Here is a 27,459-nt window from a genome sequence, read left to right on the forward strand (position 1 = left end):
GCTGAGGCCTGCTAACCAGGCCCCAGCACCAGTGTTCTTTCCCTAACCTGTACTTTTGTTTTCACAATTGGCACACCCTAGCATCCAGGTAAGTCCCTTGTAACTGGTACCCCTGGTACCAAGGGCCCTGATGCCAGGGAAGGTCTCTAAGGGCTGCAGCATATCTTATGCCACCCTGGGGACCCCTCACTCAGCACAAACACCCTGCTTGTCAGCTTGTGTGTGTTGGTGAGGACAAAACGAGTAAGTCGGCATGGCACTCCCCTCAGGGTGCCATGCCAACCTCACACTGCCTATGCAGTATAGATATGTCACCCCTCTAGCAGGCCTTACAGCCCTAAGGCAGGGTGCACTATACCATAGGTGAGGGCACCAGTGCATGAGCACTGTGCCCCTACAGTGTCTAAGCCAAACCTTAGACATTGTAAGTGCAGGGTAGCCATAAGAGTATATGGTCTGGGAGTCTGTCAAACACGAACTCCACAGCACCATAATGGTTACACTGAAAACTGGGAAGTTTGGTATCGAACTTCTCAGCACAATAAATGCACACTTATGCCAGTGTACAATTTATTGTAACATACACCCCAGAGGGCACCTTAGAGGTGCCCCCTGAAACCTTAACCAACTACCCGTGTAGGCTGACTGGTTTTAGCAGCCTGCCACACTCGAGACATGTTGCTGGCCACATGGGGAGAGTGCCTTTGTCACTCTGTGGCTAGTAACAAAGCCTGTACTGGGTGGAGGTGCTTCACACCTCCCCCTGCAGGAACTGTAACACCTGGCGGTGAGCCTCAAAGGCTCACCCCCTTTGTTACAGCACCACAGGGCACTCCAGCTAGTGGAGTTGCCCGCCCCCTCCGGCCACGGCCCCACTTTTGGCGGCAAGGCCGGAGGAAATAATGAGAATAACAAGGAGGAGTCACTGGCCAGTCAGGACAGCCCCTAAGGTGTCCTGAGCTGAGGTGACTAACTTTTAGAAATCCTCCATCTTGCTGATGGAGGATTCCCCCAATAGGGATAGGAATGTGACCCCCTGCCCTTGGGAGGAGGCACAAAGAGGGTGTACCCACCCTCAGGGCTAGTAGCCATTGGCTACTAACCCCCCAGACCTAAACACGCCCTTAAATTTAGTATTTAAGGGCTCCCCTGAACCTAGGAACTCAGATTCCTGCAACCTAAGAAGAAGAGGACTGCTGAGCTGAAAAACCCTGCAGAGAAGACGGAGACACCAACTGCTTTGCCCCAGCCCTACCGGTCTGTCTCCCCCCCTTCTGAAGAAACTGCTCCAGCGACGCTTTCCCCAGGACCAGCAACCTCTGAATCCTCAGAGGACTGCACTGCTCTAAAAGGACCAAGAAACTCCAGAGAACAGCGGCCCTGTTCACCAAAGACTGCAACTTTGTTTCCAAAGGAGCAACTTAAAGACAACTGCGTTTCCCGCCAGAAGCGTGAGACTTGCAACTCTGCACCCGACGCCCCCGGTTCGACTTGTGGAGAAACAACACTTCAGGGAGGACTCCCTGGCGACTACGAGACTGAGTAGCCAGAGTTGCCCCCCCTGAGCCCCCACAGCGACGCCTGCAGAGGGAATCCCGAGGCTCCCCCTGACCGCGACTGCCTGACTCCCAGATCCCGACGCCTGGAAAAGACTCTGCACCCGCAGCCCCCAGGACCTGAAGGATCGGAACTCCAGTGCAGGAGTGACCCCCAGGAGGCCCTCTCCCTTGCCCAGGTGGTGGCTACCCCGAGGAGCCCCCCCCTTGCCTGCATCGCTGAAGAGACCCCTTGGTCTCCCATTGATTCCAATTGAAAACCCGACATGTGTTTGCACACTGCACCCGGCCGCCCTGTGCTGCTGACGGTGTACTTTCTGTGCTAACTTGTGTCCCCCCCGGTGCCCTACAAAACCCCCCTCGTCTGCCCTCCTAGGACGCGGGTACTTACCTGCTGGCAGACTGGAACCGGGGCACCCCCTTCTCCATTGAAGCCTATGCGTTTTGGGCACCACTTTGACCTCTGCACCTGACCGGCCCTGAGCTGCTGGAGTGGTAACTTTGGGGTTGCTCTGAACCCCCAACGGTTGGCTACCTTGGACCCAAACTTGAACCCCGTAGGTGGTTTACTTACATACAAAAACTAACAAATACTTACCTCCCCCAGGAACTGTTGAAAATTGCACTGTGTCTAGTTTTAAAATAGCTATATGTGATTTATTTGAAAAGTATATATGCTATTGTGATTATTCAAAGTTCCTAAAGTACTTACCTGCAATACCTTTCATTTAAAGTATTACATGTAAAATGTGAACTTGTGGTTCTTAAAATAAACTAAGAAAATATATTTTTCTATACAAAAACCTATTGGCCTGGAATTGTCTTTGAGTGTGTGTTCCTCATTTATTGCCTGTGTGTGTACAACAAATGCTTAACACTACTCCTTTGATAAGCCTACTGCTCGACCACACTACCACAAAATAGAGCATTAGTATGATTTCTTTTTGCCACTATCTTACCTCTAAGGGGAACCCTTGGACTATGTGCATACTATTCCTTACTTTGAAATAGTGCATACAGAGCCAACTTCCTACACGTGGTAATGGGACTCTTTCTATGACTGCTAATGAACATGGGCATCAACTCCAATGTTAGACCATTTTCCGCAAAGCAGGTGAGGATGGAGAAAAGGAATGTAAAAGGAAGAAAATGAAAAGAACCTCCGCAAAAACCAAAGTCTTTCAGGGAACTGAGCGGCACATGTAAACCTAAAGCACTACATGCCTCGAACAGATGCTTAGAGGGTAACATTCAGTTTGGGGCATATGTGGATGTAGATACATATGCTGTGCATAAACTGTACAGCAGTACCTAGCTTAAGCCATGGCTAGCCGGGGGATGTTGCAGAGGACTGAAAAAGTGTTAGAAGAACAGCTTATCAAACCCTTGCTTGTTGGAGTGCCAAGACGTCCAACAGAAGGGTCTGATGATTGTGTGTGGAGTGGATCATGCAATTGTCTCAGTTATGCCAGCTTTGGTAGAATTGTCAAGGAAAGCCATAGTGGTACCCTTCCTGAGACTGAAGTGTGTCTGGGTGGGCAGCTGACTTTCAGCCTAAATGCAGCACGTTTGGATATACATGACAATCTAAAGGAAAGTACCTCTTTTTGACTTGGTGCAGACAAAAGTGAAAACACAACATGGCACACAGCCTGTGTGCCATGTCCCCTAACACTGCATGCAATATATGTAAGTAACCCCTCTGGCAGGCCTAACAGCCCTAAGGCAGGGTACATTATATCACATGAAGGCATATCTGCACGAGCAGATAGATATACCTCTGCTATGTCTATGTCACTTCTCAGACATAGTAAGTTACCAGGGAAGCCATTTTAAATGCATATGCAGGAGACTGGCACTTTCATTTTTAGGAAAGGTGATCAGAATTTGCCCTCATGTTATCACCCCATTTCGTTGTTAGATTCATCTATGAAGATCCTGGGTCGGGTCATTAGCGATAAACTTGAAGTTTGGGCAGAGGAAACATTTTTTTTTTAGTCCTGTGCAATATGGTTTTCGTCCTGGGTTAGAGCAGGAATTAAACCTCACATATACTAGGTAAATAAATATGTGGTCGCTAAATGTGGTACCCTGCATATGGCCTTTATGGATCTTTCCAGTGCATTCGATATGGTTGTTAGAGAAATCTTATGGGAAATGATGGAATGTGCTGGTATAGATATGAATTTACTTGGGTCTACTAAGGCGGCTTCACCAGGACACCACCAGTAGAGTGCGCTATACTAGTGAGGGTCATTGTACAGCCCAAATCAGTGTAGCTAGAGGGATTAGACAAGGATGTATCTTAGCACCTTTTTTGTTTCTGCTTTAAATTAATGCCCTATGTAGTAAAGTAGCCTCTTTCTTGGTATCGTTACCCCCATTTTCTGCCTGCTGTCAGTGTGTTTGACACTGTCTACTGGGATGCCGCTAACCAAGACCACAGTAGTTTTGCTCTCTCCTGTAAATTGTACCTTTTTTGTCTCACAATTGGAATACTGGTCCCTCCCATGTAAGTCCCTAGTATATGGTACCTATGTACCCAGGGCATTGGGGTTTTCAGGGGATCCCTATGGGCTACAGCAATTATTCTGCCACCCTTAGGGAGCCCATGCAAAGGGTTCTGCAGGCCTGCCATTGCAGCCCCTGTGAAATGGGTGCATGCACCCGTTTTCACTGCAGGTCACTGCACCACGTCACTGTAAGTCACCCTTATGGTAGGTCCTCTAAGCCCAGAGGGCAGGGTGCAGGTACCTGTGTGTGAGGGCACCCCTGCACTAGCAGAGGTGCCCCCACAAAATCTAGATCCATTTTCCTGGACTTTGTGAGTGTGGGGACGCCATTTTACGTGAGTAACAAAAGCTGCTACAACTAAGAAGCCTCTTGTAAGGAAATGCTTCCTTGGCATGGTTACCCCCTAACTTTTTGCCTTTGCTGTTGCTAAGTTATGATTTGAAAGTGTGCTGGGACCCTGCTATCCAGGCCCCAGCACCAGTGTACTTTCCCTAAACTGTACCTTTGTATCCACAATTGGCACAACCATGGCACTCAGGTAAATCCCTTGTAACTGGTACCAAGGGCCCTGATGCCAGGGAAGGTCTCAAAGGGATGCAGCATGTCTTATGCCACCTGGGGGACCACTCACTCAGCACATGCACACTGCCTCACAGCTTGTGTGTGCTGGTGGGGAGAAAATGACTAAGTCGACATGGCACTCCCCTCAGTGTGCCATGCCAACCTCACACTGCCTGTGACATAGGTAAGTCACCCCTCGAGCAGGCCCTAAGGCAGGGTGCACTATACCACAGGTGAGGGCATATGTACATGAGCACTATGCCCCTACAGTGTCTAAGCAAAACCTTAGACATTGTAAGTGCAGGGTAGCCATAAGAGTATATGGTCTGGGAGTTTGTCAAACACAAACTCCACAGTTCCATAATGGCTACACTGAAAACTGGGAAGTTTTGGTATCAAACTTCTCAGCACAATAAATGCACACTGATGCCAGTGTGCAATTTATTGTAACATACACCCAGAGGGCATCTTAGAGATGCCCCTGAATACCTACCTGACTTCTAGTGTAGGCTGACCAGTTTCTGCCAGCCTGCCACACACCAGACATGTTGCTGGCCACATGGGGAGAGTGCCTTTGTCACTCTGTGGCCAGGAACAAAGCCTGTACTGGGTGGAGGTGCTTCTCACCTCCCCCTGCAGGAGCTGTAAAATCTGGTGGTGAGCCTCAAAGGCTTCTGCCTGTTAGAGCATCCCAGCTAGTGGAGATGCCCGCCCCTCCAGACACAGCCCCCACTTTTGGCGGTAAGTCCAGAGGAGATAATGAGAAAAACAAGGAGTCACATGCCAGCCAGGGCAGCCCCTAAGGTGCCCTGAGCTGAGGTGACCCCCTGCCTTTAGAAATCCTCCATCTTGGTTTTGGAGGATTCCCCCAATAGGAATATGGATGTGCACCCCTCCCCTCAGGGAGGAGGCACAAGGAGGATGTAGCCACCTTCAAGGACAGTAGGTCTCTCTAGGGCCAGAAACAAAGCCTGCACTGGGTGGAGGTGCTGGTTGGTTACTATGAGAGGCTGTCAGGGACGTCATCCACCAGGCCTAACCAGTCAGATGCTCCCAGGGGCCTCTATGCATCTTGTTTCCAAGATGGTAGAATCAAGAGGCCACCTTTCAGAGCTCTGTGCACCTACATGGGGGGAGGAGATGGACAGGGTGGTGGTCACTCCCCTGCCCTTTGTGCAGTTTCGTGCTAGAGGGGGAACCAGGGGGTTCTGAACTGGTGCAAACCGGACTATGCAAGGAGGGTGGGCACTAAATGTGCCCTTCAAAGCAGTCTGGTGGCATTCAGAGCCCACCCCACCCCTTAGATACCTAATACACAGTGGGAAGTGGTCACATCTCTCCCTTGTAGGAAATCCTTTGCTCTGCCTCTCTGGCCTAAGCCAGGCTTGCCAGCAGGGCAGAACAGTGTCTGGTGGGCTGGCAGCTAGACCCCACAAGGCTGCAGAACTGGAGGATCCCCTAAGGAACCCCTGGAGTACACGGTATCATGCAACTAACACTGGAATCAGTGTAGTTGCATGATTCTAACATGTTTGATACCAAATCTGTCTAGGTTCTGAGAAGCCATTATGTAGTTGGACTACTCGTGTCGACCAGTGTACACTACATACCTTAAGATGGCTTTGCCACACTCACAGAGTCCAGGAAATGGGGCCAGGGTTTGTAGGTGCACCCTGCTCATGCAGGGGCACCCTCACACGTAAGAGACATGCACCCTGCCCTTGGGCTCTAGGGCCTACCAGAGGGGTGCCTTATAGTGTAAGTGCAGTGACCAGGTATGTGGTTAAAGGTGCATTCACCATTTCACGCAGGCTGCAATGGAAGACCTGCAGAGACAGTTTGCATGGACCCAATGGGTGGCACAATACATGCTGCAACCCATGGGGGCATTACTGCAACCAGAACCCTACAGTATGGAATCAGCAGACAGCCACACAATGCCACTTATCGGCTTGCACACTGCTTAAGAATTCTTTGAATCTAGCCTGGCCCTATAGGAATATTCTAAAGGTGAGCAATCGGATGTTGGAAGTATCCATCTGAAAGTTTATATCTATTTAGGTACAGTGTGCAACAATCCTTTAATCTCTCACTTTCATTAGTGTTAACTAACTGATTTGTACTGGTCCGGCATGTGATAGTAAACCATGTGATGATCCTCCAGCTACTTGCCACGTCATTTATTTGTTGTGCTAGGCAATGTTGTGCTGCTATGTTGTACCTTTTTCTACAGAGAACCTTGGTATAATTCTTACCACTAAACAAGGCAAAATTTTGCATTGTCAATGTGAAACTATTTTAGACATGAACTAGACAACATTATAACATTTTAGAACATACATGTCTTTCACAAGTTGTTTCGTGTCAAATATAAAACCTTCAACGTATTTTGACACTTTAGCCAATAGCACTTCACATGCTATGGCTTTGAGTCCACAGGGAGTGTGAAAAACAAAACTAGAAGCCCTGCAATGCTGTAGGCTGAAAAGCCATGAATGGCTAATGGTATCATGTGTCACAGTGCCACTGGCAAACTTGAAGTGCAAACTAAAATTCAGTTCTCAAGTATCTACCTTGATCACCTACAAGGAGAAAAGGCAAACAGCCCTGAGAATGGAGGGGGCAGATAGCCTTTCAAACGCAAATGAAAGAATCGTACTTATATTAGCATTCCTTGGAAAAACAAACGGGCACAGTAATAATACTTTATTAATCAGAACACTACAGGCTGCCGCAGATGCTTGTCTGGTAAGACAGCTTGCATCTCTCAACACCCATCCTTTTTCTAAAGGCTTTTGTGATTTAGGTGGGGTTTGTGATTTGCCTTGCCTTGAACAGGTGCAGTACATGCTGTCAGGTTAGGGCCACCAGTGACTAAATATGTCATGGAGTAGACTTATGTCACAAGCTAAGCTTGTGAACCCCATGGATTGCCGTGAAAGTACCTCTGGTTTTAAGGTCACAAGCACATCCTATACCGATTGTCCGCAAGTAGTTTCCTTCTGCCTGTTCACTATTGATAGTTCAGTGAAAGCCCCTCAGAGCTTATTGGCCACAAGCACTGACTCCTAAAACTGCCTTGCCACAACAAAAGCCTTGACATGATATTTTTAAGCAGAGACTCTGGTTTGTGGTTGGACACAAGCAAAATCACTCTTGCCTTGATGAGTGGGCACAAAGCAAGTAAAAACTGACAAGACACATCAAAAGCCGATATCTTTCATCAGATTACACTGATCACTATCCTTCAAAAAGCCACAACTAAAGTCCATGTTCCTAGATGGACCAACACTAAACCCCTGTGCACTGATGGGTCCCCTCCCAAGACTTACTTTTTGCTGAGAACTTGTTCTCTTTTCTAGTGCGCCCACTCTTCTTCAGGCAACCGTCACAGACGAAGCTGAAACAGAACAAAACAGATGTTGGGTTATGTCCAAAAAAAAGTAGTTCAGAGGAAAATTCAGAGGTGGAGTGATATGAGGAGATGTAGGGGAAATTAAAATGGATGATATGGGCATCAGGGATATGAGCCGTCCCATCCCCCGACTAGTACTATTGGGGGGGGGAGGGGGAGAATGTAGGGGAAATTAAAACGGAGGAGCTGGGTGACAGGAGTAGGAAGTACTAGGAGAGGGGGAGACAGGGAGAAGTAAAAGGAATAAATATGGCTATAAGTGAAGTGTGTGTCCAAGAAAATATGACAGAAGAATGAGAACCGGGGAAGGCAAAGGGAACAGAAGTTTGAGTATAACAGTTAAATAGCATTACAGTCTGTCAAGATCCACTGCCTTTGTCAAGCTGAGATTCTGTGCAACACATTTAATACAGCATCCAGTTCACCTCTGTTTGGGGTTTGCAGATTGTGAACAAGCTTCACTTAAACCCTGGAGGCTCTCTTCTGAAACATAAGTCTAGTAAGTCGAATTGTTACTTACTGGGGATGAGTGTAGGTTGCATGTCAGTCAATAAATGATATCAACATGCGAGAACGAGGACAATAGTTAGTTACATGGAGTAGAGTGCAATAACTTAAAACTGCATTTTATTCATGCCAAAAAAGTAAGGGTTCAGCAGCACAATGCATATCCATGCAATAGTCCTTATGAATGTGAACAGTGGGGGCAGCCTTGTAAATATCCACAGCAAGCAGTCTACACCAGAGCAATTCTGGTCAAATGCTTTTACTTTTTTTGTGAAAAGACAAGGAATCTATATGGCAATTTCCTGTTTGGAGCCCCTTAGACTCCTCTATAAAGCAACACCAAAAGAGACAGACAACATATTGACTCCGTCCTTGTAGTCCAGGTAGACCTCCCATCCTCCGTGTGTAGTAATTTCTCTGCGAAAGAGGAAAGGACTGGAAAATTATCACTTGGTGTAGGCAAAAATGGGTAATACTTTTGAAATGGACGACTGAGCAGTCTGGATGACTTATGGAAAACTCTAACCTGCGAGAGCACCCAGACCACACTGCCTTAGCTTGCATATGTAATCAAAAGCATAAAGGTCATATTTTAGGTCAAAGTTTAATTCAGCTTTCAGCACCTACACTGTAAGCATCTATTCGTAGTGTGCAGAGCTGCAGATTCATATACTATGCACACTCGTGCCATCTAGTGTTGGGAATGGACTTCACAACTTGCTTCTCTCAAGGAAGTTTATCACTGCTGGGAGGAGGTTGAATCTCCTCTTCTTCGAGAGAATGTGCATTGGTAGATTGCCCATTTCCCCCCCCCCCCTTGCCATGCTAGTGAGTGAGAATGAAGCTTTTGAAGATAGTACATGCTGCTGAACATGTATGCAATATGATGAAATTTATGTTTGTATGTATACATAGATTTTCATGTGTGTAAACCTGACACCATCTCATATCTGCCAGGGAGGCAGAAGGGGTGCAAGTTAATCTTTAATACACATGTAAAGAAATGGCTCCCTGTTGCAGTTACCCCCCACTTTTTGCCTGATACTGATGCTGACTTGACTGAGAAGTGTGCTGGGACCCTGCTAACCAGGCCCCAGCACCAGTGTTCTTTCACCTAAAATGTGCTTTTGATTCCACAATTGGCACACCCTGGCATCCAGGTAAGTCCCTTGTAACTGGTACCCCTGGTACCAAGGGCCCGGATGCCAAGGAAGATCTCTAAGGGCTGCAGCATATCTTATGCCACCCTGGAGACCCCTCACTCAGCACAGACACCCTGCTTGCCAGCTTGTGTGTGCTGGTGAGAACAAAACGAGTAAGTCGACATGGCACTCCCCTCAGGGTGCCATGCCAGCCTCTCTCTGCCTATGCAGGTATAGATAAGTCACCCCTCTAGCAGGCCTTACAGCCCTAAGGCAGGGTGCACTATACCATAGGTGAGGGCACCAGTGCATAAGCACTGTGCCCCTACAGTGTCTAAGCAATACATTAGACATTGTAAGTGCAGGGTAGCCATAAGAGTATATGGTCTGGGAGTCTGTTTTACACGAACTCCACAGCACCATAATGGCTACACTGAAAACTGGGAAGTTTGGTATCAAACTTCTCAGCACAATAAATGCACACTGATACCAGTGTACATTTTATTGTAAAATACACCCCAGAGGGCACCTTAGAGGTGCCCCCTGAAACCTTAACCAACTATCTGTGTAGGCTGACTGGTTCCAGCAGCCTGCCACAACCGAGACATGTTGCTGGCCCCATGGGGAGAGTGCCTTTGTCACTCTGAGGCCAGTAACAAAGCCTGCACTGGGTGGAGATGCTAACACCTCCCCCAGGCAGGAGCTGTCACACCTGGCGGTGAGCCTCAGGCTCACCCCTTTGTGCCAGCACCGCAGGACACTCCAGCTAGTGGAGTTGCCCGCCCCCTCCGGCCCCGGCCCCCACTTTTGGCGGCAAGGCCGGAGAAAATAATGAGAAAAACAAGGAGGAGTCACTGGCCATTCAGGACAGCCCCTAAGGTGTCCTGAGCTGAAGTGACTCCAACTTTTAGAAATCCTCCATCTTGCAGATGGAGGATTCCCCCAATAGGATTAGGGATGTGACCCCCTCCCCTTGGGAGGAGGCACAAAGAGGGTGTACTCACCCTCAGGGCTAGTAGCCATTGGCTACTAACTCCCCAGACCTAAACACGCCCTTAAATTTAGTATTTAAGGGCTCCCCTGAACCTAAGAATTTAGATTCCTGCAACTTACCGAAGAAGAAGACTGCTGAGCTGAAAACCCCTGCAGAAGAAGAAGAAAGAAGACACCAACTGCTTTGGCCCCAGTCCTACCGGCCTGTCTCCTGCCTTCTAAAGAACCCTGCTCCAGCGACGCTTTCTCCAGGACCAGCGACCTCTGAATCCTCAGAGGACTGCCCTGCTTCCAAGAGACCAAGAAACTCCAGAGGACAGCGGCACTGCTCCAAAAGAACTGCAACTTTGTTTCAAGGAGCAGACTTAAAGACCCCTGCAACTCCCCGCCAGAAGCGTGAGACTTGCAACACTGCACCCGGCAACCCCGACTCGACTGGTGGAGAACCAACACCTCAGGGAGGACCCTCCGGCGACTCCGAGTCCGTGAGTAACCAAAGTTGTCCCCCCTGAGCCCCCACAGCGACGCCTGCAGAGGGAATCCTGAGGCTCCCCCTGACCGCGACTGCCTGAACTCCATCTCCCGACGGCTGGAAAAGACCCTGCACCGCAGCCCCCAGCACCTAAAGGAACGGAACTCCTGTGCAGGAGTGACCCCCAGGAAGCCCTCTCCTTTGCCCAGGTGGTGGCTATCCTGAGGAGCCCCCCCTTGCCTGCCTGCAACGCTGAAGAGATCCCTTGATCTCTCATTGATTTCCATTGAAAACCCGACGCTTGTTTCTACACTGCACCCGGCCGCCCCAGTGCCGCTGAGGGTGTACTTTTTGTGTGGACTTGTGTCCCCCCCGGTGCCCTACAAAACCCCCCTGGTCTGCCCTCCGAAGACGCGGGTACTTACCTGCTGGCAGACCGGAACCGGGGCACCCCCTTCTCTCCATTGAAGCCTATGCGTTTTGGGCACCTCTTTGACCTCTGCACCTGACCGGCCCTGAGCTGCTGGTGTGGTAACTTTGGGGTTGCTCTGAACCCCCAACGGTGGGCTACCTTGGACCCAAACCTGAGACTTGTAAGTGATTTACTTACCTGACAAAAACTAACAAAAACTTACCTCCCCAGGAACTGTGAAAATTGCAGTGTCCACTTTTAAAACAGCTTATTGTGTTTTATGTAAAAAGTATACATGCTAATGTAATGATTCAAAGTTCCTGAAGTACTTACCTGCAATACCTTTCAAATGAGATATTACATGTAGAATTTGAACCTGTGGTTCTAAATATAAACTAAGAAAAGATATTTTTCTATAACAAAACCTATTGGCTGGATTTGTCTCTGAGTGTGTGTACCTCATTTATTGCCTGTGTGTATGTACAACAAATGCTTAACACTACTCCTTTGATAAGCCTACTGCTCGACCACACTACCACAAAATAGAGCATTAGTATTATCTCTTTTTGCCACTATCTTACCTCTAAGGGGAACCCTTGGACTCTGTGCATACTATTCCTTACTTTGAAATAGTGCATACAGAGCCAACTTCCTACAACACACTATGAACAGATGCTTACAGGTTAAGATACTCCATTCACAGCTTGTGTTGGCTGCAGATACACATGCTATTCACCGACTGTGAAGCAGTACTCCTCTCGCAGTGGCTCCAGGCATCAGATGATGCAGATGATTGAAATAATGTTTATAAGACTGTTTGACCTACAAAAGACTGCCTGGTGTGAACATCCACACAATAGTGTTTTGTGAATGTGTGTGGATCTGACCAAGCAGCCGTCTTACAAATGTCTGCTAAGTGGATGTTTCCTAAGAAAGCAAGTGAAGCACCTTTTTCATAGTAGAGTGGGCTCTTAGAATGGTATGTAAAGTTCTTTTGGCCTTTCCAAAACAGATCTGGATACATTTCACAATCCCATTTGCAATTCTTGCTATAGAAATGGCTTTACCTTTCCGTGGTTTTCAGAAAGCCTCAGAAAGCTGTTGTGTCTTCCTAAAAGTTTTATGCCTCTCGATGTAATACAGGAGTGCTCTTTTAACATCAAGTGTGGCTCAGGAAAGAATACTGGCAAATCAAGTGTTTGGTTTGAATGAAATGGAGAGTGGGCCTTTGTGAGAGATTCTGGATTTGTATGAAGACGTACCTTATCCTGGAAAACTGACGGTAAGGTTCTTCTTTGGTTAGAGCATGAATTTCACTAACTCTTCTCAGGGAAGTTATCGCGACAAGGAAAGCTACCTTCCAAGAGAGGAAATGCAGGACACAAATGCAGTGGTTAAAAAGGTGTTGACATTAGCTGTATAAGGACGACGTTAAAGTTCAACAAAAGTACTGGTGGTGTACGTGGTGGAATTATTCTTTTCAACCCTTCCATGAACGCTTTAATGGCTAATATGCGAAAAAGTGACTGACGCTTGTTGTTTTAGAGGCAAGCCACAATTGCTGCAAAAAAGCAGTTGTATGCTTAGTATGACGGGGTAGCATACTATCTGTTGCACACAAGAGTCTGTATGCTGGGCTGTACAAAAGTGTACAAAACATTTCCACTTGGCTGCATAACAGGCTCTTTCTGATGGACTTCTTGCCTCTTTTTCAATGTCCATACATTCGGGAGGCAATTGCAAATATCTAAACTCTACAACTTCAGGAGTCAGATTGCAAGGTTGAGTTGTTTGGAGTTTGGATGCCTGACTCTGCCGTTGCTCTGAGTGAGAAGATCTGGTATGTTGATAAGCTTCTTGTGAGGCACTAGAGGCAACTCTACCAAAGTTGGAGTTCTGAGAATCATTTTGAGAGACTTTTGTCTGAATTTCCTGACCAGATATGGAATGAGTGGGACAGGCTGAGAAGCGTACGCAAATATCCTTGACCAGTTCATCCATGAAGCATTGTCCCTGGACCATAGATGTTGGTACCTGAAGGGGAAGTTTCAGCATTTTGAGTTTTCTATGGTGGTAAATAGATACACTTCTGGTGTTCCCCAAAGCTGGAAGCAAAAGCTGAGGATTTGGGGGTGGAATTATCACTTGAGGACTTGTCTCTGCATCCTGCTTAGCAGGTCAACCACTGCACTGTCCATTCCAGGAAGATATTCCCCCAGGTGGTGGATGTGGACGATTGCAGTAAAGTGCCCCTTTTCTTGGCAGGGTTACCCCCATTTTTTTGGCTGTTGTCAGTGTGTTTGGCTGTGTTCACTGGGATCCTAAGAAACACGACCCCAGTGATTATGCTCTCTCTCTTCTAACTTGGTAACTAGCAACATTTTCACCCCACATTTGGCATACTGGTGCCCCCATATAAGTCCCTAGTAAGTGGTACACAGGTAACCAGGGCATTGGGGTCCCAGGGGATCCCCAAGGGCTGCAGCATGTCCATGGGGAGCCCATGCAAAGTGGTCTGCAGGCCTGCAATTACAGCCTGCATGAAAGGGTGCATGCACCCTTTTTCACCATAGGTCACAGCACCAGGTCACTAGAAGTTACCCATATAGCAGGCCCTCCTAGCTCAGAGGGTAGGGTGCAAGTACCTTTGTGTGAGGGCTCCCCTGCACTAGCAAAAGTGCCCCCACGCATTCCAGTTCCATTTTCATGGACTCCGTGAGTGCAAGGATGCCATTTTAGGCGTGTACTGGACATAGGTCACTACCTATGTCCAGCTACATAATGGTAACTCTGAACCTAGACATGTTTGGTATCAAACATGTCTGAATCATACCCCAATACTGTTGCCAGTACTGGAAGTAGGATTCCATGCACTCTGGGGGCTCCTTAGAGGATCCCCAGTATGGCTACCACCAGTCTTACAGGGTTTTCCGGGCAGCGCAAGCTGCTGCCACCCTACATACAGGTTTCTGCCCTCCTGCTGCTTGATCTGATCAAGAAGGCAGAACAAAGGATTTCCTTTCGGAGAGGGAGGTAACACCCTCTCCCTTTAGAAATGGGTGTGAATGGCTTAGGAGGGGTAGCCTCTCCAAGCCACTTGTTGTGCTTTGAAGGGCACATTTGGTGCCCTCCGTGCGTAAACCAGTCCACACTGGTTCAGGGATCCCCAAGTCCCTGCTCTGGCGTGAAACTGGACAACAGAAAGGGGAGTGACCACTCCCCTGTCCATCACCACCCAGGGGTGGTGCCCAGAGCTCCTTCAGGTGGCCACTTGATTCTGCCATCTTGGATCCAAGGTGGGCGAGCCCCTGGGAGCATCTGAGTGGCCAGGTCAGGTAGCTGACGTCGCAGTCTCCACCTGATATGTGGTCACCCTGCTACGTGACCAATCCCCCTTTCTGGGCTATGCAGGATCTCCCTCTTGGGTGGGTCCACAGTTTTAACGTGCAAGACTACCTTCCAGCAGGACTCCTCTGCAACGTTTGCTTCATTTCTGGCCACTGGAACCATAACTGGACTCCACAGGAACCAACAATCTGCAACTTCAGTGACGAGACTGCTCCTTCCTGCAACTGCAACATTTCCCTGCCTGTGCATCCTCTGAGGTCGACGAGACTCCAGCCTGCACCAAGAGGTAAGAAGGAATCTCCCATGGAGCGATGGGGTCACTCCCCTGCATCTGCAGGCACTAACTGCAAAGACGACCAGCTGCGTGGATCATCTCTCCTCTGGAGCTGCGTGGATCCTGCATCACAGGTGGTGGTCTAGAGTGGTCCCCTTGGTCCTCTCTGCAAGCTGTCCAACTTGGGAGACAGTAAGCTCTTGCCGCTCCTTGCAGGACAGTACCCCTGTGCACTGTGGCTCTTGCAGCTACAAAGGCTTGTTTGCTCCTCCTCAAAGGGATATTTAGGCTTTGTGTAGCCCCAGGCCCTCAGCACTTCTTCCTGCTTAGCACAGCCTACTATCTGCTGTTCCAGCGACATGGGACTTCTCTTCAGATGTGCAGAGAGGGCCTCACTGCAACTGCTGCGCCTGCTGCCAGTGGGCTTCCTCCTCTTCTTGTGACTCTTCCGACTGCTGAGGGTCACACAGGACTCTCCTTCTTGGGTCGAGGCCCCTGGGCCTTGCTTGTCCTCTTCAGTCTTGCAACACTTCTTTTTTTCCTACTGCATTTGCCAAGGCTTGTTGAAGGGCTTTTTTGCACCACTGCAGCCTGACAGATGACGTTGGACACAGACTGCATCACTTCAGGAACTCTTCATCTTCTGTGCTGCACAGCTAGTCTTCTTCGTCCCCAGTCAACCTGGTACTGCATCCACAGAATAGCGGGTAATGGCACCTGTCACAACTGTGCACTCCAACTCGAACTGCACTTGGTTCCCTTTCTTTGCAGGTCCTCTTCTGCCAGAATCCACCTTTGGGTCCTTCCAGTCTTGTTTGGCTCTTGCACACTCCTTTTCCAAAGTCCTCCTTTTGGGAAAACCAGGTACTTACCTCTGCTCTCCTGGTTGCTGGGGGTCACACCGGTACTCACCTCTTGGGGTTCCTAGTTCCACCAGCTCCCATATACTGATTCCACTTCCTTGGGTGAGTGGGCTGTATCTCTCATTCCACTTATTTAGTATATAGTTTGGCCCACCCCTAGGGCCTACACTGTTTTCTAATACTTTGCCAAAGGTAATTGCCCTTTATGCTCTTTACTGATTGCTATTGTGTATATACTTAGGGGAATATTTATACTCTGATTGCGCTGGATTTGCAGTTTTTTTATGTTATTTTTTTTAACGCAAATCCGGCGCAAACTTAACTCCATATTTATACTTTGGCGCTAGACCCCTCTAGCATCAAAGTTATGGAGTTTGCATCATTTTTGGGACGTGGAATCCTACCTTGCGTCAATGAGATGCAAGGTAGGCGCTCCCGTGCAAAAAATGACGAAGGCATTTGCGCCTTATTTATCCTCCCGCGCTAAAATGACGATTGGGAGGAGGAGGGCCTTAAATAATGGCGCTAAGCCTGTTTAGCGCCATTTTTTAACGCCTGGGTCAGGGCAGGCATTAGGGGACCTGTGGGCAAATTTCCATGGTCAGAGATTTCCTGCACCAAGGAACACCCCCTGCCACCCTCACCCACCCCCTGGAGGACACCCATGGATGGGGGGACCCATCCCAGGTAAATTGAGGTATGTATTTTAATTTATTTTTTTGTTTTTAAGTGGCATGGGGAGCCCAACTGTCAACACAAATCAGACTCAGAGATTCTGGTTCTTCCACAGGTGAGTCCAGTCCCTCTGGGAACATCGAGGACAGCCTCAATGAGGAGGACATCCTTTTAGCAAGGATGGCCAAAAGATTAGCTTTGGAGAAACAGCTCCTGGCTATAGAAAGGGAGAGAAAGGAAATGGGTTTAGAACCAATAAATGGTGGCAGCAACAAAATAGCTAGGGACAGAGAGTATTTTAACATCCCTAAAGGGATTGTCCCCAAATATGAGGATGGTGATGACATCACCAAGTGGTTCATAGCCTTTGAGAGGGCTTGTGGAACCAGAAGATTAAAAAAAGTCTCACTGGGGAGCTCTCCTTTAAGAACTGTTTACTGGTAAGTGTAGGGATAGGCTCCTCACACTCACTGGTGCAGATGCTGAATCATGACCTCATGAAGGCTACCCTGAATGAGGGCTTTGGGTTCACTACTGAGGAGTATAGAATTAGGTTCAGGGAGGGCTCACAACACCTCAAGCCAGTCCTGGTTTGATTTTGTAGACTACTCAGTGAAAACACTGGATAGTTGGGTAACTGGAAACAAAGTGCATGACTATGATGGGCTTTATAATTGGTTTATGAAAGAACACATTTTAAGAAACTGCTTCAATGAAAAGTTGCATCAATATCTGGTAGACCTAGGTCAAATTTCTCCGCAAGAATTAGGTAGGAAGGCAGACCACTGTGTCAAGGACTAGGGTAACAAAAACATCCACTGGGGGTGACCAAAAGAAAGGGGTTACAAAGCCTTCCCGGGAGAAAGTGGGTGACACTCCTAGAAGAAAAAAAATGAAAGTCTTCTGTAGGCCCCCAAAAACCTATCCAGGTGGGTGGCTTCCAAGACACATCCCACAACAAAAGTGAGTACCAGGGTAAGAACTGGGATGCCACTAAGGCATGATGCCACAACTGTAGACAGACGGCATCACACCAAGGACACTTCCTGTCCCAAAAACAAACCCCCTAGGCAAAATCCCAGGGGTGACCAGTGTAGCCATTGGGGATGACTCCTCAGATGAGGAGGTCCTCATAGCCTTTAACAGGAAAATGGGCCCAAAAGGTGAGATGGAGATTCCAGAGGGAAGTAGACAATTGCACCACCTACTGGTGAATGAAACCCCAGCCACTGCCCTGAGAGGCACGTCTGCCAGTCACACTATTGTGCATGACAGGCTGGTGCTCTCAAACCAGTACCTCCCAGGTGAGACTGCCAGAATAAGGGTTAGCCCAGAAAAAGTCACTAGCAGGCCTGTGGCTTTAGTGTCCCCAGAAGTGGGTGGGACTTTTAGCTGGAGAAGGGTGGTAGTCAGTGCAGACCTCCCCCTTGATTATCTCAGAGGTTGGTCAGAGCCCAAGAGAAGAAACGGTCCAGTGCCAGACCTCTCCCAAGCATTCTGGGGGTACTACTCCTGCAGTACCTGCATGTAGGCCCCAGAAGAAGAAAAAAAACACGAAAACAGTGCAGGAAAGGTGGACAACCTTTAGCCAAGGCTCCAGCAAGCCAAGGAGATTCCGGAAGGGAGCTGAGGTACTGATGTCGACTGGCACCCAGACGGTCGCAGAAATGAAAATGTCACTTACCCAGTGTACATCTGTTCGTGGCATCAGTCGCAGTAGATTCGCATGTTTTGCAATAGCTCGCCATCTGGTGTTGGGCCGGAGTGTTACAAGTTGTTTTTCTTCGAAGAAGTGTTTCGAGTCACGGGACCGAGTGACTCCTCCTTTTGTCTCCATTGCGCATGGGCGTCGACTCCATCTTCGATTGTTTTTCCCCGCAGAGGGTGAGGTAGGAGTTGAATTGTAGTAATAGTGCCCATGCAATGGAGTGACTAAGTATGCACTTATTTAAGGTTGAGATGATACATAGATAAATAATTGAAGGTAACTTCCAAACTGCTACAGGCTCCCGGGGAGGCGGGTGGGCACATGCGAATCTACTGCGACTGATGCCACGAACAGATGTACACTGGGTAAGTGACATTTTCAGTTTTATGGCATCTGTCGCTGTAGATACGCATGTTTTGCATAGACTAGTAAGCAGTTATCTCCCCAAAAGCGGTGGATCAGCCTGTAGGAGTGGAAGTAGTCTGAAATAATGTTCTTAATACGGCTTGACCTACTGTGGCTTGTTGTGCGGATAACACGTCTACACAGTAGTGCTTGGTGAATGTGTGAGGCGTAGACCATGTGGCTGCCTTACATACTTCTTGCATTGGGATGTTTCCTAGAAAGGCCATGGTAGCACCTTTCTTTCTGGTTGAGTGTGCCCTTGGTGTAATGGGCAGCTGTCGTTTAGCTTTAAGGTAGCAGATTTGGATGCATTTAACTATCCATCTGGCTATACCTTGTTTTGATATTGGGTTTCCTGCATGAGGTTTTTGAAATGCAATAAATAGTTGTTTAGTCTTTCTGATGTTTTTTGTTCTGTCAATGTAATACATCAATGCTCTTTTGACATCTAATGTATGTAGTGCCCTTTCAGCTACGGTATCTGGCTGTGGAAAGAACACTGGAAGTTCCACTGTTTGATTTAGATGGAACGGTGAAATAACCTTTGGCAAAAATTTAGGATTGGTCCTTAGGACGACCTTATTCTTGTGTAGTTGTATAAAAGGTTCCTGTATTGTAAACGCCTGAATCTCGCTTACTCGTCTTAGGGAAGTAATGGCGATGAGAAATGCCACCTTCCAGGTTAGGAACTGTATGTCGCAGGAGTGCATGGGTTCAAAAGGTGGACCCATAAGTCTAGTTAGGACAACATTTAGGTTCCATGAAGGAACAGGTGGTGTTCTTGGTGGTATAATTCTTCTAAGGCCCTCCATGAATGCTTTAATGACTGGTATCTTATATAGGGAAGTTGAATAGGTAGTCTGCAGGTATGCAGATATTGCTGCAAGGTGTATTTTAATGGAAGAGAAAGCCAGGGTAGATTTTTGTAAGTGAAGCAAGTAACCCACTACATGTTCTGGAGTTGTGTGTAATGGTTGTATCTGATTAATATGGCAGTAGCAAACAAACCTCTTCCATTTACTTGCATAGCAGTGCCTGGTGGATGGCCTTCTGGCTTGTTTTATGACTTCCATACATTCTTGTGTAAGTTGTAAGTCCCCGAATTCTAGGATTTCAGGAGCCAGATTGCTAGATTCAGCGATGCTGGATCTGGGTGTCTGATCTTTTGGTTGTGCTGTGTCAACAGATCTGGCCTGTTGGGCAATTTGAGGCAGGGTACTACTGATAGGTCTAGCAGCGTTGTGTACCAGGGTTGCCTTGCCCAAGTTGGTGCTATCAATATGAGTTTGAGTTTGTTTTGACTGAGTTTGTTTACCAGGTAAGGAAGGAGAGGGAGAGGAGGAAAAGCGTAAGCAAATATCCCTGACCAGTTCATCCATAGGGCATTGCCTTGGGACTGTTTGTGTGGGTATCTGGATGCGAAGTTTTGGCATTTTGCGTTCTCCCTTGTCGCAAACAAGTCTATCTGAGGTGTTCCCCAGAGTTTGAAATAAGTGTTCAGAATTTGGGGGTGAATTTCCCATTCGTGGACCTGTTGGTGATCTCGAGAGAGATTGTCTGCGAGTTGATTTTGGATCCCTGGTATAAATTGTGCTATTAGGCGAATTTGGTTGTGAATTGCCCAACGCCAAATCTTTTGTGCTAGCAGGCTTAACTGCGTGGAGTGCGTCCCCCCCTTGCTTGTTTAGATAATACATTGTTGTCATGTTGTCTGTTTTGACGAGAATGTATTTGTGAACTATTATTGGTTGGAAAGCTTTTAGTGCTTGAAAAACTGCTAGAAGTTCTAGGTGATTTATATGCAGTTTTGTTTGATGTACGTTCCATTGTCCTTGTATGCTGTGTTGATCGAGGTGTGCCCCCCACCCTGTCATGGAAGCATCTGTTGTTATTACGTATTGTGGCACTGGGTCTTGGAAAGGCCGCCCTTTGTTTAAATTTATGTTGTTCCATCACAGAAGCGAGAGGTAAGTTTGGCGGTCTATTAACACCAGATCTAGAAGGTGACCCTGTGCTTGTGACCATTGTGATGCTAGTGTAGGAAGTTGGCTCTGTATGTGCTATTTCAAAGTAAGGAATAGCATGCACAGAGTCCAAGGGTTCCCCTTAGAGGTAAAATAGTGGTAAAAATAGATAATACTAATGCTCTATTTTGTGGTAGTGTGGTCGAGCAGTAGGCTTATCCAAGGAGTAGTGTTAAGCATTTGTTGTACATACACAAGGCAATAAATGAGGTACACACACTCAGAGACAAATCCAGCCAATAGGTTTTTATATAGAAAAATATCTTTTCTTAGTTTATTTTAAGAACCACAGGTTCAAATTCTACATGTAATATCTCATTCGAAAGGTATTGCAGGTAAGTACTTTAGGAACTTCAAATCATCAAAATTGCATGTATACTTTTCAAGTTATTGACAAATAGCTGTTTTAAAAGTGGACACTTAGTGCAATTTTCACAGTTCCTAGGGGAGGTAAGTATTTGTTAGGTTAACCAGGAAAGTAAGACACTTACAGGGTTCAGTTCTTGGTCCAAGGTAGCCCACCGTTGGGGGTTCAGAGCAACCCCAAAGTCACCACACCAGCAGCTCAGGGCCGGTCAGGTGCAGAGTTCAAAGTGGTGCCCAAAACACATAGGCTAGAATGGAGAGAAGGGGGTGCCCCGGTTCCGGTCTGCTTGCAGGTAAGTACCCGCGTCTTCGGAGGGCAGACCAGGGGGGGTTTTGTAGGGCACCGGGGGGGACACAAGTCCACACCGAGATTTCACCCTCAGCGGCGCGGGGGCGGCCGGGTGCAGTGTAGAAACAAGCGTCGGGTTCGCAATGTTAGTCTATGAGAGATCTCGGGATCTCCTCAGCGCTGCAGGCAGGCAAGGGGGGGATTCCTCGGGGAAACCTCCACTTGGGCAAGGGAGAGGGACTCCTGGGGGTCACTTCTCCAGTGAATGTCCGGTCCTTCAGGTCCTGGGGGCTGCGGGTGCAGGGTCTCTCCCAGGCGTCGGGACTTTAGGTTCAAAGAGTCGCGGTCAGGGGAAGCCTCGGGATTCCCTCTGCAGGCGGCGCTGTGGGGGCTCAGGGGGGACGGGTTTTGGTACTCACAGTATCAGAGTAGTCCTGGGGTCCCTCCTGAGGTGTTGGATCGCCACCAGCCGAGTCGGGGTCGCCGGGCGCAGTGTTGCAAGTCTCACGCTTCTTGCGGGGAGCTTGCAGGGTTCTTTAAAGCTGCTGGAAACAAAGTTGCAGCTTTTCTTGGAGCAGGTCCGCTGTCCTCGGGAGTTTCTTGTCTTTTCGAAGCAGGGGCAGTCCTCAGAGGATGTCGAGGTCGCTGGTCCCTTTGGAAGGCGTCGCTGGAGCAGGATCTTTGGAAGGCAGGAGACAGGCCGGTGAGTTTCTGGAGCCAAGGCAGTTGTCGTCTTCTGGTCTTCCGCTGCAGGGGTTTTCAGCTGGGCAGTCCTTCTTCTTGTAGTTGCAGGAATCTAATTTTCTAGGGTTCAGGGTAGCCCTTAAATACTAAATTTAAGGGCGTGTTTAGGTCTGGGGGGTTAGTAGCCAATGGCTACTAGCCCTGAGGGTGGGTACACCCTCTTTGTGCCTCCTCCCAAGGGGAGGGGGTCACAATCCTAACCCTATTGGGGGAATCCTCCATCTGCAAGATGGAGGATTTCTAAAAGTCAGAGTCACCTCAGCTCAGGACACCTTAGGGGCTGTCCTGACTGGCCAGTGACTCCTCCTTGTTTTTCTCATTATTTTCTCCGGCCTTGCCGCCAAAAGTGGGGCCTGGCCGGAGGGGGCGGGCAACTCCACTAGCTGGAGTGTCCTGCTGGGTTGGCACAAAGGAGGTGAGCCTTTGAGGCTCACCGCCAGGTGTGACAATTCCTGCCTGGGAGAGGTGTTAGCATCTCCACCCAGTGCAGGCTTTGTTACTGGCCTCAGAGTGACAAAGGCACTCTCCCCATGGGGCCAGCAACATGTCTCGGTTTGTGGCAGGCTGCTAAAACTAGTCAGCCTACACAGATAGTCGGTTAAGTTTCAGGGGGCACCTCTAAGGTGCCCTCTGTGGTGTATTTTACAATAAAATGTACACTGGCATCAGTGTGCATTTATTGTGCTGAGAAGTTTGATACCAAACTTCCCAGTTTTCAGTGTAGCCATTATGGTGCTGTGGAGTTCGTGTTTGACAGACTCCCAGACCATATACTCTTATGGCTACCCTGCACTTACAATGTCTAAGGTTTTGTTTAGACACTGTAGGGGTACCATGCTCATGCACTGGTACCCTCACCTATGGTATAGTGCACCCTGCCTTAGGGCTGTAAGGCCTGCTAGAGGGGTGTCTTACCTATACTGCATAGGCAGTGAGAGGCTGGCATGGCACCCTGAGGGGAGTGCCATGTCGACTTACTCGTTTTGTCTTCACTAGCACACACAAGCTGGCAAGCAGGGTGTCTGTGCTGAGTGAGAGGTCTCCAGGGTGGCATAAGACATGCTGCAGCCCTTAGAGACCTTCCTTGGCACCAGGGCCCTTGGTACTAGAAGTACCAGTTACAAGGGACTTATCTGGATGCCAGGGTCTGCCAATTGTGGATACAAAAGTACAGGTTAGGGAAAGAACACTGGTGCTGGGGCCTGGTTAGCAGGCCTCAGCACACTTTCAATTGTAAACATAGCATCAGCAAAGGCAAAAAGTCAGGGGGCAACCATGCCAAGGAGGCATTTCCTTACACAACCCCCCCCCCAAACGAAAGAGGATGAGACTAACCTTTCCCAAGAGAGTCTTCATTTTCTAAGTGGAAGAACCTGGAAAGGCCATCTGCATTGGCATGGGCAGTCCCAGGTCTGTGTTCCACTATAAAGTCCATTCCCTGTAGGGAGATGGACCACCTCAACAGTTTAGGATTTTCACCTTTCATTTGCATCAGCCATTTGAGAGGTCTGTGGTCAGTTTGAACTAGGAAGTGAGTCCCAAAGAGGTATGGTCTCAGCTTCTTCAGGGACCAAACCACAGCAAAGGCCTCCCTCTCAATGGCACTCCAACGCTGCTCCCTGGGGAGTAACCTCCTGCTAATGAAAGCAACAGGCTGGTCAAGGCCATCATCATTTGTTTGGGACAAAACTGCCCCTATCCCATGTTCAGAGGCATCAGTCTGCACAATGAACTGCTTAGAATAATCTGGAGCTTTGAGAACTGGTGCTGAGCACATTGCCTGTTTCAGGGTGTCAAAGGCCTGTTGGCATTCCACAGTCCAGTTCACTTTCTTGGGCATTTTCTTGGAGGTGAGTTCAGTGAGGGCTGTCACAATGGATCCATATCCCTTCACAAACCTCCTGTAATACCCAGTCAAGCCAAGGAATGCCCTGACTTGAGTCTGGGTTTTTGGAGCTACCCAGTCCAGAATAGTCTGGATCTTGGGTTGGAGTGGCTGAACTTGGCCTCCACCTACAAGGTGTCCCAAGTAAACCACAGTTCCCTGCCCTATCTGGCATTTGGATGCCTTGATAGAGAGGCCTGCAGATTGCAGAGCCTTCAAAACCTTCCCCAGGTGGACCAGGTGATCCTGCCAGGTGGAGCTAAAGACAGCAATATCATCAAGATAAGCTGTGCTAAAGGACTCCAAGCCAGCAAGGACTTGATTCACCAACCTTTGGAAGGTGGCAGGGGCATTCTTTAAACCAAAGGGCATAGCAGTAAACTGATAATGCCCATCAGGTGTGGAGAATGCTGTCTTTTCTTTTGCTCCAGGTGCCATTTTTATTTGCCAGTACCCTGCTGTCAAGTCAAAGGTACTTAGGAATTTGGCAGCACCTAATTTGTCTATGAGCTCATCAGCTCTTGGAATTGGATGAGCATCTGTCTTGGTGACAGAATTGAGCCCTCTGTAGTCCACACAAAACCTCATCTCTTTCTTTCCATCTTTGGTGTGAGGTTTGGGGACTAAGACCACTGGGCTAGCCCAGGGGCTGTCAGAGCGCTCAATTACTCCCAATTCTAGCATCTTGTGGACTTCCACCTTGATGCTTTCCTTAACATGGTCAGACTGTCTAAAGATTTTGTTCTTGACAGGCATGCTGTCTCCTGTGTCCACATCATGGGTACACAGGTGTGTCTGACCAGGGGTCAAGGAGAAGAGTTCAGGAAACTGTTGTAGGACTCTCCTACAATCAGCTTGCTGTTGGCCAGAGAGGGTGTCTGAGTAGATCACTCCATCTACTGTACCATCTTTTGGGTCTGATGACAGAAGATCAGGGAGAGGTTCACTCTCTGCCTCCTGATCCTCATCTGTTACCATCAACAGATTGACATCAGCCCTGTCGTGGAAGAGTTTAAGGCGGTTTACATGGATCACCCTCTTGGGGCTCCTGCTTGTGCCCAGGTCCACCAAGTAGGTGACCTGACTCTTCCTCTCTAGAACTGGGTAAGGGCCACTCCATTTGTCCTGGAGTGCCCTGGGAGCCACAGGCTCCAGAACCCAGACTTTCTGCCCTGGTTGGAACTCAACCAGTGCAGCCTTTTGGTCATACCAAAACTTCTGGAGCTGTTGGCTGGCCTCAAGGTTTTTGGTTGCCTTTTCCATGTACTCTGCCATTCTAGAGCGAAAGCCAAGTACATAGTCCACTATGTCTTGTTTTGGCTCATGGAGAGGTCTCTCCCAGCCTTCTTTAACAAGAGCAAGTGGTCCCCTTACAGGATGACCAAACAGAAGTTCAAAGGGGGAGAATCCTACTCCCTTCTGTGGCACCTCTCTGTAAGCGAAAAGCAGACATGGCAAGAGGACATCCCATCTCCTTTTGAGCTTTTCTGGGAGCCCCATGATCATGCCTTTTAATGTCTTGTTGAATCTCTCAACCAAGCCATTAGTTTGTGGATGGTATGGTGTAGTGAATTTATAAGTCACTCCACACTCATTCCACATGTGCTTTAGGTATGCTGACATGAAGTTGGTACCTCTGTCAGACACCACCTCCTTAGGGAAACCCACTCTGGTAAAGATACCAATGAGGGCCTTGGCTACTGCAGGGGCAGTAGTCGACCTAAGGGGAATAGCTTCAGGATACCTGGTAGCATGATCCACTACTACCAGGATATACATATTTCCTGAGGCTGTGGGAGGTTCCAGTGGACCAACTATGTCCACACCCACTCTTTCAAAGGGAACCCCCACCACTGGAAGTGGAATGAGGGGGGCCTTTGGATGCCCACCTGTCTTACCACTGGCTTGACAGGTGGGGCAGGAGAGGCAAAACTCCTTAACCATGTTGGACATATTGGGCCAGTAGAAGTGGTTGACTAACCTCTCCCACGTCTTGGTTTGTCCCAAATGTCCAGCAAGGGGAATGTCATGGGCCAATGTTAGGATGAACTTCCTGAACAGCTGAGGCACTACCACTCTCCTAGTGGCACCAGGTTTGGGGTCTCTGGCCTCAGTGTACAGGAGTCCATCTTCCCAATAGACCCTATGCGTTCCATTTTTCTTGCCTTTGGACTCTTCAGCAGCTTGCTGCCTAAGGCCTTCAAGAGAGGGACAGGTTTCTTGTCCCTTACACAGCTCCTCCCTTGAGGGTCCCCCTGGGCCTAAGAGCTCAACCTGATAAGGTTCAAGCTCCAAAGGCTCAGTTCCCTCAGAGGGCAGAACTTCTTCCTGAGAAGAGAGGTTCCCTTTCTTTTGCTGTGCTGCAGTTGGTTTCCCAACTGACTTTCCTGTTCTCTTGGTAGGCTGGGCCATTCTTCCAGACTCCAGCTCTACTTGTTCACCCTGTGCCTTGCACTGTGCTCTTGTTTTCACACACACCAGTTCAGGGATACCCAGCATTGCTGCATGGGTTTTTAGCTCTACCTCAGCCCATGCTGAGGACTCCAGGTCATTTCCAAGCAGACAGTCCACTGGGATATTTGAGGAGACCACCACCTGTTTCAGGCCATTGACCCCTCCCCATTCTAAAGTAACCATTGCCATGGGATGTACTTTTCTCTGATTGTCAGCGTTGGTGACTGTGTAAGTTTTTCCAGTCAGGTATTGGCCAGGGGAAACCAGTTTCTCTGTCACCATGGTGACACTGGCACCTGTATCCCTCAGGCCCTCTATTCTAGTCCCATTAATTAAGAGTTGCTGTCTGTATTTTTGCATGTTAGGCGGCCAGACAGCTAGTGTGGCTAAATCCACCCCACCCTCAGAAACTAGAGTAGCTTCAGTGTGGACCCTGATTTGCTCTGGGCACACTGTTGATCCCACTTGGAGACTAGCCATACCAGTGTTACCTGGATGGGAGTTTGGGGTGGAACCTTTCTTGGGACAGGCCTTGTCTCCAGTTTGGTGTCCATGCTGTTTACAGCTATGACACCAGGCCTTTTTGGGATCAAAGTTTTTACCCTTGTACCCATTGTTTTGTGAAGAGGCTCTGGGCCCACCCTCCTGTGCAGGTTTTTGGGGGCCTGTAGAAGACTCTTGACTATTTTTAGTTTTGGTTGTCTCATCACCCTTCCCCTGGGGAGTCTTTGTGACCCCTTTCTTTTGGTCACCCCCTGTTGAAGTCTTGGACACCCTTGTCTTGACCCAATGGTCCGCCTTCTTTCCCAATTCTTGGGGAGAAATTGGTCCTAGGTCTACCAGATGCTGATG

The 27,459-nt window shown here is 48.5% G+C and overlaps 1 protein-coding gene across 7 annotated transcripts in view; it reads right to left on the minus strand.

Moving 5' to 3' along the window:
- Positions 1-27,459, minus strand: part of EP300 (E1A binding protein p300) — a 498,766-nt gene that overhangs the window by 72,628 nt on the left and 398,679 nt on the right. For all 7 annotated transcript variants that reach the window (XM_069231138.1, XM_069231137.1, XM_069231136.1 and 4 more), the window contains one exon: positions 7,964-8,031. In XM_069231138.1, coding sequence (XP_069087239.1) covers positions 7,964-8,031 — 68 coding nt within the window. The remainder of the gene's footprint in view (positions 1-7,963; positions 8,032-27,459) is intronic.

This window comes from Pleurodeles waltl, chromosome 4_2, assembly GCF_031143425.1.
Source record: "Pleurodeles waltl isolate 20211129_DDA chromosome 4_2, aPleWal1.hap1.20221129, whole genome shotgun sequence".
In the NCBI taxonomy this organism is placed as follows: Eukaryota; Metazoa; Chordata; class Amphibia; order Caudata; family Salamandridae; genus Pleurodeles; species Pleurodeles waltl.